At 37.5% G+C, this 14270-nt stretch overlaps 1 protein-coding gene across 1 annotated transcript in view; it reads left to right on the top strand.

Annotated features, from left to right (window-relative positions):
• The first annotated feature begins 638 nt into the window (after positions 1-638).
• Positions 639-14270, top strand: part of TMEM26 (transmembrane protein 26) — a 35318-nt gene continuing 21686 nt past the window's right edge. Inside the window, exon 1 of the mRNA XM_004681077.2 lies at positions 639-964. Within this exon, the coding sequence (XP_004681134.1) occupies positions 774-964 (191 nt within the window). The 5' untranslated portion in view covers positions 639-773. The remainder of the gene's footprint in view (positions 965-14270) is intronic.

Genomic DNA, 14270 nt, shown 5'->3' on the forward strand with positions numbered 1-14270 from the left:
ATTTAATACCACCTTACCCAAAGAAGTGGCCCTGGTTACATAAGCTAAAAAAGACAGATTTAGGAAGTTTTCAGAAAGTCCAATGTGTCTGATTTCCTCTAGTTGTGGGAAATTTTGATTCTTCAAATTGAGCAGGAACTGTGTTCATAAAACTGCTTGGACAGCGGATTCTTTGGCCCTCCTCCGTCCAGCTTCCAGTCATCATGTGAGTGTGTTACGAAAAAAGTGTGAGTAAATTAAAATTCTGTACTTCAGTGGAAAAAGGAAGGAGGTGCCACAGATGAGTAGCCCTCCACACCTTCCCCCGCTTTTTCTTTTTCTTTTTCCTTTTTTTTACTTTAAGACCCCTTGACCTTCAGTATACCTCCCTTGTCTGTCCATTGTCTCTGAGTCAGGAAATTCTTGGGGACATCACGGAAGCCTGGGGTGGGGTGAGGGATATATCAAGGAAGGAGACCGACTCCCCTGATTGGAAGGGGGATGAGCAGCGCTGGAAAATAACGCCCAGGAGACCCGCAGGCACAGCCCTGGACGCCTTAGAAAGCCCAGCAGTCTAGAAAAGCAGGGTTTAGAGTCACCCCTCTTTGAAGAGGTCTCAGGAAGTTTGGGGGAGGGGCAAGCTGCTCTCTCCTTTTCTAGGGGAGGCTGAGGAGGGACCACAGCAGCAGCAGGTCTCAGAGCTGTCACGCTCCCGCCCACGGGCGGGCTCCGGTGCTCCCCGGCGGATCTGCCGGGCGCAGGCAAGTGGCCGCGGGCAGAGCGCGCCGGCTGGCATGGAGGGACTGGTTTTGCTCAATGCCCTGGCCACCCGGCTGCTGTTTGTGCTGCATTCTCTGGTTGGGGTCTGGCGAGTGACCGAGGTGAAGAAGGAGCCGCGGTACTGGTTGCTTGCACTGCTCAACCTCCTGCTCTTTCTAGAGACAGCGCTCACCCTCAAGTTCAAGCGCGGCAGAGGCTACAAATGGTGAGCGCACCGGGGAAAGGGAGGGTTTGCGATGTCCCCGGTACTATCACCTGGGACACTAGCAAACAGCTCGGTAGTTCATCTACCCAAAACCAGCTGATTCTTTACGCAGATTCACATCCCCACCTCCCCTTTGTGGTATTGGGGAGCTTCGAAAGCGCGCGAGAAGCTCCCGCGTCTCTTGGACATGCAGGGACTAGCTCAGGGTCCCAATGCAACTCTGGGAAATCTCGATCAGTCAATGCAGCTGCAGGAGAGCGTCATCCAGTTCCAGGTTTGGAAATTTGAAAGACTTAAGAAAAGAAGGGAGTCCTTGTCTGCTCTAAAGAAAGTGTCTCCAAAGAGGAGAAACTTGGGGCAAGAAGGGTGTCATTACCCTTCTTTCTGAATTTGGGGCGTGTTTGTGTGCACGGGCTTCGGTGTGTGCATGTACTTGTGAGAATGGCCTTCGAAGGACAGACATCAGTAACTTTTTGCAAGAGCTTGCCGCGCTTCAGGAAGCCTTCCAGGACAAAAATACCCTGAAAGGAATTTCTTTCCTTCCAGCCCATGTAGGGTGCTCTCAGGCATGGCCCCAGCTTCAGGTGTCTGGGATGTGTAGCTCAGGGGCTTAGTTAATAATCTGTCTTGTCAAAAATGATAGCAGTGTTATGAGAGGGACCAGCAAGTGGTGGTTCTGACGTAACTCTACTGTGCAAGAACTGCAGGTACTTTATTTCCTTCCCAGACTTGAATGGCAATAGAAAAAATGAAAAATCAGTTTTCTTGCCAATTACAAAAAAGCTCCACCTTCATTCCTGTAAGTTCCAGTAGATATTCGTCCCAAATTTCTCTAAGTTAAACCTCTTTGTATAGTGTTTCCAAAAAATGACATATACCTCCATATTTTTAAAACATGTAATTCTATGAGAATGAAAAAATGTTATTAGCCAGTGCAAGAATTGCATACATTGTGGTACTGTAGGTACCAATCAGATGCAGGAAACATAAACAAAAACAAAAATACAAAACCTTATTAAGCTCGTAAAAGCTGTTTCATGACAGGTCAAGGAAGAGACTGATCTCTAAAGTTGGTGTTTTCTTAAATTTTCCACTACTGAACATATCTAGAATGTCAGTGAAAAATTCATTCAAGTAGAATCCTTATTTACTACAAGGAAGATTGGAATGTTACTGCCCCTTCCTCCTCACTCCATGACCAGCTGATTAAGCAGGAGAGATATTAGGTATTTGCAGTGTGCCATTTCAGTATTTCAAAGAAAAAGCAGTATTCACTTTCCAAGTAAGTCTTAGGGTTAAAGAAACAGAAGAGAGAGAAGTGCTCATCCAGCAGGTAATATGAGTTAGCTTTTACCTGAAGACTTTTAATATGACAGGTTAGAAATCTCTTTAGAAACATGGGCATGAAGACTGAGGCTGAAAAACATTTCGTGTATCTGTCACCAACCACCAGAGTTTCTGAAACGTCAACTTTAGAAGATGGACCAATTATCCCATCTCCTTGCCAGAAGCTTTCGCTCAGGTTACGTCATAATCCCACTCCAGTTGTATAGAAATACTGTAGCCAAAGGAACTTTACTTGCAGGTTTATATCATCTTTAGCTAATTCAGACTGATGTGTGATTTACAATAAAGGGGGGCAGGCAGCTGCAGCAAGATGGGTGATGGTCAATGGAGAACTGGGGGCAACTTTGTGTTTAGAGTGACAATAAAACTAGAGAAATACTAGTTTCCAGAAGCCACAAGGGGGAGGAAAGTGATGAACTACCCTGTCAATACAGGGTATTTTGGTATAGGGTGAGTGAGGCATGCGCATATATGGGGAGTAAAAATGTACCCCCAAAGTTAGATAGATATGTAAACATTGGCAAATATCTGTGAAAATGCCCTCCATAATTAAAAACCTGACATCAAAGAGATAATGGAGTAAAAAATGGGCTTTCTTACTTATTTGCTATAAAGTGTTTGCCCAAATTATTTAATCTCTCTTAGCCTCAGTTGTCTCATCTGTAAATGCAAATCTCATAGGTCATTAGAGCATTAAGAAAAATGACATATGTTGGTCAATGACTTAAAAAGGATTTTTTTTCCCTACATCATAAGGTTTTTCTTTTTCTTACTGAAATATATTCAATGCCAACTGAACACATTTTAGGTCTGTACAAGCAAACAAATTTCCTTGATGGGCTGACCAGTAAACCGCTAGTTCATCAGTCAAAAAAGTAGAAAACAAACTACTTTTCTTTCAGAAGAGTTCCATGATGTATGTAGTATGTTCCAGCATTAATTAAAAACCATCTCACTGGTTCAATATCTAGGCTAATATTTTAAAATAAGAAAAGCAAAAGAAAAAACGATAGGCTTCATTTATTTCAAAATTTCTGGAAAAGCTGAGTCTTTATAAATGATCTAAATAGAAATGCGATTAGTAATGCTTTGTTTTACCAAATACAACTGAATTTGCAATATGATAATTTTTATGGGAGAAAGTCCACATACTATTGTGTCATAATTTTGAGGAAAATAAAATTTAAAGGATGGATTGTTAAATTAAAAAAAAATCCTTGAGGTAGTATGGTAACAATTTAAGAGTTTGATTTTGAGCTTAGTTCACTTCTGTGATGAAACTTTCTGAATAAAAGCATGATTTTTTATTGTTTTTGAATAATAAAAACATTTCCTTTATGAAATCTAGAATTATGGAATGAAAAAATAAGATTAATATGTATTGATCTATATGTCTGCCTTGATAGCTATAGATACATGGATATACCTCTTCATCCATTTATTGGTCTTGCATTTTGGAATCTGCCTCATAGAAAGAAAAGTATGCCCTATGTGAGTACAAAAATGTCAATGTATATCTTATTAATGGAAAATAAAGCTGAAAACAACCCAATCACCCATCAATAGAATTATTATATTGTTAGAAATATTGTTATATAATTCCACTATAGAATATGTTACTGGTGTTAAAAATAATGAGTTAGATTTTAGCTCCTGGCCTAGAGGACTTCCCATGATTCAGGAGGCTAAAGTTAAAGAATTATGTATATTATGGTCTTATTTAAAAAAAAATCTACTTTTAAAAGAATTACCCTCTGTATCGATTGACTACATCATCTATTCACAATCAAGAAGAAGAAAAAGAAATGATTCCACACTGAAATCAATCAAATAAACCTGAATGGCAGAGCAAGCACACGAATGAGGTAATGAGGTGAACATGCCTTTCCTGGGACATCAGCTCCATGATCTCCTTAGGCTATTTGAGAATAATCTGAACTTTGTTCATTGTTCTTTTTTACTAAAATTTACACCTGACCCCAAGTAAATCATACCTACAGAAATCTTGGAACAATGAACAATGCTATAGAGGAAAATGTGAACAACAACGACATTCTTGAAATGTAGCAAACATATTACACTTGTCCAAAGAATGTTTCTTTTGCTATTCCCTGGAAAGGAAAAATGGAACTAGAGCTGCTGAGCTCAGCTATCCAGGGACACACAACATTACGTCAACACTAGTAATTTGCCAGTGGGAGAAGTTTAATTTGTTGGAATCCTATAGAATATAAGGGCTAAGCCAACAGCACATGCCTTGTTAAATGCAATAAATGTGTGCAAGTGGAAATTACTCCTTTCTCCTAGTGTTTATTTCACCTGCACATTCACTTTTCTATAAAACAGAAATCAGTATCATTTTGCTTTTTTTTTTTCTTCTGCTTCTTCTTTATTTTCTGTGGCCTGGGCAACAATCCAATGTATTTGTGAATTACTATTTAAATCAAAGAGAAGTTACTATTTTCATTGTTTTCCAATTAATATTGATAAAATATTACTCAGGCTAGAGAAAATTGTGACAAGTTTGAAGCCTCTTCATTTGAATTACTGTCATATATATATATATATATATATATATATATATATATATATACACATACTTAAAACACTAAGTTTTCTTTTTCTATCAGAATTTCGAAACTACAGTGAAATAAAATTGAGTCAATAAAATACCTAACCAGTGTGACCACCTTGTGCTTTTTCTTTATTAATTTCAATTTGCTGAATATCCTAATAAAGACGCACAATACTATGCTAGACACTGTGTGATCAAACAGAAACAAGTACACCTGAAATTTTAAAATAAAAGGTAGCATTTGATTAAATGCCTACATGTGTAGAACTAGGAATTAGTACATGTATTTAGCATATGCTGTGCTCAGGTTTATCCAGTGTTCTACAAAGATTATCCCATTTGATCCTGATAGCAGCTATAATTACATTATGTTTCAATTTTCTACCATGTTTAACCAAGAAACTAAGGCACAGAGTTATTAACTCATTTTACCTGGGAATCACTGAGTCGGCAAATGGGAGCGCAGGGACATTAAGACTCTAAGTTCAGCAGTTACAGTTGAAATCTTGAACACTTTACAGGGAGAAGGACCAGGAGTGCTGTGATGGGGATGGGGACCAGGAAGCATGGGGTGAGGAGACAGAGAGGTATAGGTTTTACCCATAGCAGGAAGGATGGGTAGGTTTGATATCAGGAGTTCAATGACTGAAGATAAAAATCCAGGGAGGTGGATATTGAGAACCTTGGTTCTGGAGGAAGAATCGAACTTTATCACTCTTCATTCAGCAAAACCATATGAAATGTCTAATATATTATAGAAATTGTTTAAGGGCCAAGTATATGGAGATTAAAGAATCAGGTAAAATACTGCCATGAAAGAACTCAGATTTTAGTCCTGGGACTTAGAACACAGAGAAGTAAAACTAAAGTAGTGAGTAACCGTAAGAGAAAGCATGTAAACAAACGAGTGATCAGAACTCGGAAGCCTAAGTGGTATGTGGGTCAAGGAGGGATGGAGTATTAGTGGAAGGTTCTACTGGGTTGTCAGAGAGGCCTCATAGGAGAGGTGACATTTGAACTGAGTCTGTGAAAGAAGAAGAGACAGGCAACTAAGAGCTAGGGAGAGGGAAAATGCAAGAGGAAAGTGAGAGGGGAGTGAAATATGCTTTGGGACAACCCTAAGTACCTCCAGAACACAGATAAATACTGACTTTCCTTTTCACGCTTGCCTCTGTCTTCCTCATGCCCCCTTGCCTCCATATGAAATATACTTTCTAACTTTTCTATCTCTAGCATAGCTCTTTTGGGACATTGTGTGTTAGGAAATGCCTGGGCAGGTCCCAAATGAAAAACAGAAGCTATTCTATCTTGAATTGATTTGAAATCAAGCTAGTTTTTAAAAATTCAGTGAAATCTGTTTTGATTACTCAACTGCTTATAGATGTTTCAGCAACAGAAAATGAAAAAGTTGGCCTTGACATACCATAAGAAGGCTGATATTGACCAAGTTTTGAAAAATGTATAACCTGGCAGAGCATTTGATAAGATGCACCAAAATCCACCCAAATTATTCCTGAAGCTTCAGAAATTATTTACTAAATTGCCAGAATCAAAGTTGGGGAATGAAATCTCTCATCTACTGATCATTTTTGAAAGCAAAGAGGATTAGATGGGGGGACTTATAAGAAGAACCCGTCATCTTCATACAGCCAACTTGGCCACTGGCATTGCACTCAGCAGATAGATTATTTCTCTCTTTGTTCACAATTGCTGTCCAGTTTTGTTCTTTTTTTTTTTTTAAGATTTATTTATTTATTCATACAAACTGGGGTATAGGTCAGAGATGTGGAGGGTGATAGGATTCATCAGAGACAGAGTGGGGAGCAGAACAGGCAGATCAACGAAGTACACTGCTGAGGGGAGCAGCGGGCAGGTCAGGAGATGTCTGCCGCGCCATGTGGTCACCTCTGGGGTCGAACTTATGCTGAAGTGGCTTTAGCTTCTTAATGCTGTGCTTTAACCTGCTGCACCACCAGGGAAGACCTGCTGTCCAGTTTTTTAAAACCTCTCCAAAATTTTTCAATGTCCCAGTAACACTTTTCACTGTGCACTGGAGTTATAGACCCTGATTGCAGTGTCTATCTATAATTTTATCTTCATATGACTGCTTTACAAACGGTGGCTTGAGCACAATTTGAAAGGGTGACTTAAATTTACATCCTTTTGGAAGCACACATTGAATGTTAGCAACAAATATTTGTGTTTTTAGTGATTCAAGTCATAATTTAGAAATAAGAATCTTATACTATTTTGAATTAGTACAATGCTTCACTCACATTTTTTTCTTTTATTTCACTATGGACTTGAATCAAAGTAATGACAATGTCTGCATTTATAATGAGACCACTAGGAAATTGAACCATTGCATGAAGTCTATACTTTCTAGATGGGTATGTTCAACTTAGACAAATTAGAACTGAAAATTAAGACTTAATATTTTGTAGCTCTTTATACTTGGCTGGGAGAAAAACAAAGTAAAAATTATTGTGGATAGCTCTCAGAAGTCGGTATGAATTTGGCCCTAACCTCCATATTTCATGCAGTTCTTCTCATGGAGTGACATTATTATGCATACAACATCTGGATGAATTTGAAGAGTTTAACTTTTATTCCAACAATGGAAAATTCACCTCTACATCAAGGTTTATTCTCCCCACATGTATGTCCCTCATTACTCTGGATGTTCCTCTGAAGTAGTATCAGGAGAGCTAGTCCTGGGTGTATAAATCATCTTGCTACAGAAAATCAGTTTTTAAAATAATTTCTTATATGCAAGAATAAAAAAAAAAGACTTTCTTTGAAAGTCACACTGAAATGATATTAGGGATGTAGAGCTTGTTAATATAAAATGCCAGGTTGAAGGCTGATCTTATTCCTTTTTTTCTCTGAATACAAACTTAATACCATAGTGTTTTAGGGAAGGGAGTTTATTTTACCTTCAATTTGTCTATCTAATCTCAGAGACATAGCTATTGTGCAACTAACTTAATGTCATATACTGATTAGAATAAAAATTAGGAGTTGTGGATATTGCCAGCCCTGTCATGTCCTGGAATATGCCTTTGCTTTTCTCATTTCCCTGTCAGACCCTCCTGTCTGACACACTTGTTTAGTCCACATGCATTTGTCTCCAAAATGGTTATGCCATTTTGGGGGTGTTTTAATAGCAGTGCTGAGGATAATGGTGAATGTGATGGGGATGATGGTGTTGGAAATGGTAACAGTTTTCAATTACTGGGTGCTGACAAAGGCCCATGTTTGTTTTACATCCATTATCTCATGAAATTCTCATAATTACCTTGTGAATTAGTTTTCATTTTTATCCCATTTCATGATGAGTTCACTATTATAGCAAGACATAGGCACAACTAGTAAAATTAAATCACAAAAATAACTCACAGCCTCTAGTGACCATGCATAGTTATTGAGTCAGGTATTTGAATTTCATGCAGTTCCTCATACATGCCTCACAATAATTCTGATGATACTATTCTTGCTCCTACTTGCAAGTAAGAAAATGAGTAGCCAAGGCTTAGTGACTTGAGAAGCTTTCTCCAAGCCAGGATTGTGCTACATGTATACTATTTGTTGTTTTCAGCATTCAATAATGAAATTGATGTTTGTCTGTGGATACTATAAACACACACATTTTTAAGGTCAAGTATTTTGTCTAGTGAGAAACTAGCCAAGTTTTTTTTTTTTTTTTCATAATTGAATAGGTAAATCTCAGCTGACCTGCTAATGAACGCTGGATGATTTGGCTTAGAACAGAATGTAGAATAGTTCATTCTACACATAAACATGGCCCAAAGACACTCTTGCACAGACATCCTTGAAAAGCCAAAATCCAGATGTAAAAGGAAACAAGAGGGGAAAGAGTCTCGGTTGTCATTTAGTAAAATGCAAGTAAAGCCTAGTCTCTGCAGAACAAAAATAAATCCCATTTTCTTTCACAGAATGTAAAAACATTACATTATCCATAATGCACTGGATCCTCTCAGAGAGTATTAAAATTCCTGTAGTCATTAGTGCTTAAGTACATTTATTCATTAAACAAGCATTTATTTTACAAGGTGCTATGATAATGTTCTTGAAGGGATATAAAATGCACGCTGTTAAATGAGAACAGGAGAAAACAGCATTCGGAGAACAAATCATTTTCCACAAATTAGTCTGAGGGTGCACAAAGGGTGTAGAATAAAGATATAAACAGTAAGGCAGGCTTGTTAGACTCAGAAAATATCTCAGCTAAGAGATTTATGTACTGGCCTTTGAAGTGGCTGGTGGTTATACAAGAGTGAGGAGAAGGGATTTTTCAGGTGGAGAGAATATCATGATGGCAGAATTAGGTTTCAGCTGGAACCAATTCGTTTAGGAAGATGTCATGATTTTCTTTGCCTCGGAAGCTTTATGAGAAAAATATCATGTAGATTCTAAAATGAATGCATATTTTGTTCTGCTGACTAGTTTAGTCACATTGCAGCATAACCACAGAAGTCTGAATATGAGTAACTGTAATTTTAGTCAAGCTTATTCTTGCTTTATCTGTCTGTCTGCCTATCTACACACACACACACACATATATGGAAAGTTTTCTGATTAAGTGAGGTACATGGGACAAGATGTACTACCAGTTTATATCACAGTTTGGGGAAATGACATTATTTTAAAAAATGGATAATAAAGAACCAACTTTGAAAATTCAACATTCATCCTCAGAAGTATCTGTACAAAACTTAAATGCAGGAATCCTCAAGAGTTTTGAAGTGAAAAGGATGGCTTTATTGTAATGGCTATTCCCCACCTGCATGAAGGTACTTCCTGTCTCTTCTTTTATTATTAGTCTGCTCCCCAGTAAGATGACGTATAAAATGAACCCATCATTTTTCTTGGCACCTATTAGAATGTACACATTTAATTAGGGGGTTGAATTTTCATGAGCTAATGGCCTTTAGTTGTGACCCCCCCACCTCCAGTGGGCATACACAAGCAAAGGACTCTGGGTGGGGGTTTGGGGGGAGAGGTGGCTATGAGGAGCATGCTAGTTTAAAAGAGAAACTGGACATGATTGAGTTGGGTTAGTGACTTGGCAGGTGGCCAGAAGATATCTTTTCTGCAAGAACATTAGGTGTATTTTGAGGGGTTGCAGAGAGAACAGTGAATATTGAGGCTATCATATAGGTGCTTTTCCCCCATGTACTAGTAGAAATCTTCTGCTAAGCAGTCTAGATGGAAATTGTGGATGCTAAGGCTCATTTAGAGAAATAAGTTTAGAGATAAGGAGTACAGTCTATCCTAAAATTGTTAGATAGGATTTAGGCACTCCTGAAAGAGTATCTTGACCTAGTTTCTTGATTTCCATGAAAATAGTTTTATCATTACAAAGTGCTCCAGAAATTTATTGAGGACACTTAAGTCTGCTTATTGTGAGATTTTAAAACTTGGGTTTGGTATCCTTACAACCACACTCTACTTTGTGGAGTAGAAAAAAGTGAGAAAGGATATATAAATAAAATCATGATTCATATTAATATTGGAATATTATTTTTGCTCCCCTTTCATTTTATCTGTTTTTAGATTTATACACATGATCAGAGGACTAAAATTCTCTTTGCTTTAAGAATGCAAAACTAAGCAGGGTCAAGGGTGATATTCTGGGTAGGTTTACTTCTATTTGCTTTTTTAAATTGTTATAGGTTATTTAAAATAAATGAATGCAATTCTTTCAGTAAGAAAACGATAACTGTCATTTTTTGAAAGTGGAAAACTGAATCCTAATTCTAGACTAATGATGAGTAAAAGTAAATATAATCCATGGCCAAGCTAAATTGCTAAATGTCATGACACAATCATTTTGTGAAAATCATTATAATTTGCTGAAATGACAACTGTGTATGATAAATATTATTTTATTTGGGCATGAAATGAACTGAATATAAAAAAAAGTACGGCTACTGAAGAATCCAGAGCAGTGTGTGAGAGGTAGCAAGACCTATATATATATATTTGGTTAATAAATAAATATTTGATTAAAAAATAAATACGTGCATAAACAAAATTCAGGTGATACTCTTGCTGTTTTTTTTTTCAGAGAGAGTTGGGAGGTTAGCTGAGAACTATGGACTTGAAGAAAAACTACATAAAATTCCATGGATAAATTACCTTTGGAATGGTTGCAATTTAAAAAATAAATAAATAAATAAAGGGGCCCTCCCTGATGGTACAGTGGGTTAAAGCACTGCACTGAGAAGCTAAAGCCACTTCAGCATGAGTTTTATCCTTGCCCCAGAGGTGATCCATATGGTGCAGCAGACCTCTCCTGACCTACCTGCTGCTCCCTTCAGCAGTGTACTTCTTGGTCTGCCTGTTCTGATTCCCACTCTGTCTCTGGTGCAGGCCCTGCACCTCTGGCCTGTACCCCAGTTCTGTATGTATAAATAATTTTTTTTTAAAAAGGGCAAGTAAGTAATTTGGCATTAAAGTATTAATGCTAGCACCTTTTGCATTCAGATAGGATAATGGCATTTGTAATTCTAATAAACTTCTAAGGACAAATGGTTCTTTAGTAATGGGATATTAGAATTTTATTAAAATTTCCCACTTGGACATATTTATTCATTTAATCTAGTTATCCATTTTTGTTAGTCTATAAATAGTACATTTCACTTTTGTAAATAAGTATCCAGAAACTTATTTTGTTTAGTTTTGAGGGGGTTTGTCCCCTCTATAATACTGATCTTCATATAAAGTTCTTGTGCTCGACAGCTTGTTCATTTCTGATATATTAGCTATAGACTGGAGTAAAATTGTAGAGCCAAAAAAGAAAGGGCATGCAATTAGATTAATTAAGCAGAAAAAGATGGGTTCAGGTTTAGGTTTTAAATTTTATAATACATAATCTACTTGATTTCAAAATTAGATTGTAGCCATAATACATGATAAAAAAAATACAGTAAATATTTAAAGTAATAAATAAGTGCTAATGTTTTACCTTGAACTATTAAATTGTTTTATACTAGCAAATCAATGTTAAATTTATGAGAACAGAAGGTTAATTTCCTTGGGCAAAATTTCTGATAGGAATCAGTGTATGATGATAATTTAAGAAGAGATTTCTAGTTAAACTAGCAAGAGTGTCAAGAAAGTAGAAAGAGTCAATCAACTAAGGCTTTCCCAAATCACTAAGTAGGTTGAGGGAGCCCACTGTGCACCAGGTATTATGGAAGAAAGTATTAATGTTAAGCAGACAGACCATGCTCCTATGTTTGTATTACTTAAAATGGGTGGGAAACAAGTTTCTCTCCACATATAAATACACACACCCAACCTATAATTCCAATAATCTATAGGCTAAAAAAGAAGAGCATATGGGACAAGTACAACAAGGAGGCCTCATTGAGACTGCAGTAGCAAAACCTTTCCTGGAGGAATCACATATAACTGATATGAAATATCAGAAAGAGAAAATCAAGTGAAAAGTTAGGAAGAGAGATTTTTAAGGGAGATATACGTGAAGGTCTAAGGTAGGAAGTCACTTAGTTTTTTTTCCAGAACTAAAAAAAAAAAAAATACCGTCATATGAACACAGTGAGAAAGAATTACAGGCAACAGGTCAAGAGTAGGCAGGGACCTCACTGCACTGTGTTTTTTAGTTCACAATGAGCAAGTGACTCACGAAAATTATGTCTTTTTCACAGGGACAGTGGAGTGAGGCATAAAGATGGCATCAACAGTATAGACAACTTCCCTTGATTCCAGGAGACTTAAATAGATTTCATTTTTGAGAATTATAGCTTAAAAATAGAATCATTGTAAGTTATTTAAAGAAACAGGCTTCTCGACATGTTTCCTTAGAGTCCTTTGAAGATAAGTACTAATGTGTAGCCACAAATATATCTGCAAAGAAAAGCAATTCAAAACTATTGAGCACATATATTTTTAGGCTCACGGCACACATTGTCCTAAAGAGAAAAAAAAAAAAACTACCCTAAAAATGATCCCACGAGGTGTATATTATTACTCCCATAAATACACTGAGATTCAGAGAAGATAGTGAAATTCTGATGATACATAAATGGAAGAGACAAGATTCAAAAGTTAAGACATATGTACATGTTAACAAGCAGATGCACCCTAGGACCTCTAACTTACACATTCTACATAGATTCTACCATCTGCTGCATAAATACAAAGCATACACTTAGTGTGTAAGATCTTGCTTGAATGGAATGAGAATGGATAAAGTTTCCCAATGTAGTACCCAAGGCTACCCCACCTCCCCATAGGTAAATGTTCAGTCACACAGGGTTGCCCAAAGTGGGGCTACTGAGGCTAAGAAGTCTGCCACAAGTCTAAGGAATCTTCTGGCAGGAAACCACAGGAAAGGGGCAATAGGGTCCAAGAGGTCTGGGACAAAAGATATAAAATTAAAGTGCAAATTAAGATAAAGGCTGCCATTGTCATTCTCCCCATATATCCCTCACCTACGTGTTTCTTCCAAGTGTTTCTAACCTGTTTCAACTCCTTTTGAATCCCCCAAGCCCCTGGTTTAAGCCTAACACCGAGATGCCAACACCAGCACAGCCCTTTCTCTCTGCTCCACCTGTCTCCTCTCCTATGTGACCTCCAAGTCTTCAACAGCCCTACCTGACTGCTTTGCTCTGCCCCTCAGTAGGTGGGGGAGGGAACATGGCTCCTCCCCTTCTGTAGAGATGCCTATGTTATGAGCACACAATTATAAGACATTGGAGTCACTGTGTGTTGGGCCACAAGAGAAATGTAATTTAAATGCCGTTGAAATTAAAATTAATCCTTGCCATGTCTTCGAAATAAAGATAGAATATTGAGCAGAGACATAAGAAGAGGACATTCCCAATCAGGCAGTCATGATTTGGAGGGACATTTGTACTACAGCCATTTCAGAACCTCTCCTTTCAATTAATCAAGAAGAAGGAGCATGGCACTCTTTGGTAACAAGGATGCACATACTACCTATGACAGAAATGTGTCCTTTTAGACAAAACTTGTTTATACATATTTTAATATCTACTTATATATGAGGTACTTTTATTTTCTCCATAAGTTCTAAAAAACAGACAAACAAACAAACAAAAATCAGTTGCATATGTACACAGCCTGGTAGTGGGAGTTAGAGATGAGAACAGAGATTTGCTAGTGAGACCCTGCCTGTATTATGTACTTCATCAATGACTCTACCTGAAAGCCTCTTGAAATTCTCCAATTCCGTTGGTGAGAATTTGAGAAATATGGAAAGAAGGCTATGGATTGAGGTGAATATGCCTAATTTGTGGGCCTTCAATGATATTCTTCGACTCCTGTCACTTAAGTCAAGTATGTCTAATGAAGGAAAATTGAAGCAAGAAC

The sequence above is a fragment of the Condylura cristata genome, unplaced genomic scaffold (genome assembly GCF_000260355.1).
Source record: "Condylura cristata isolate star-nosed mole 26May11 unplaced genomic scaffold, ConCri1.0 scaffold00011, whole genome shotgun sequence".
NCBI classification, from domain to species: domain Eukaryota; kingdom Metazoa; phylum Chordata; class Mammalia; order Eulipotyphla; family Talpidae; genus Condylura; species Condylura cristata.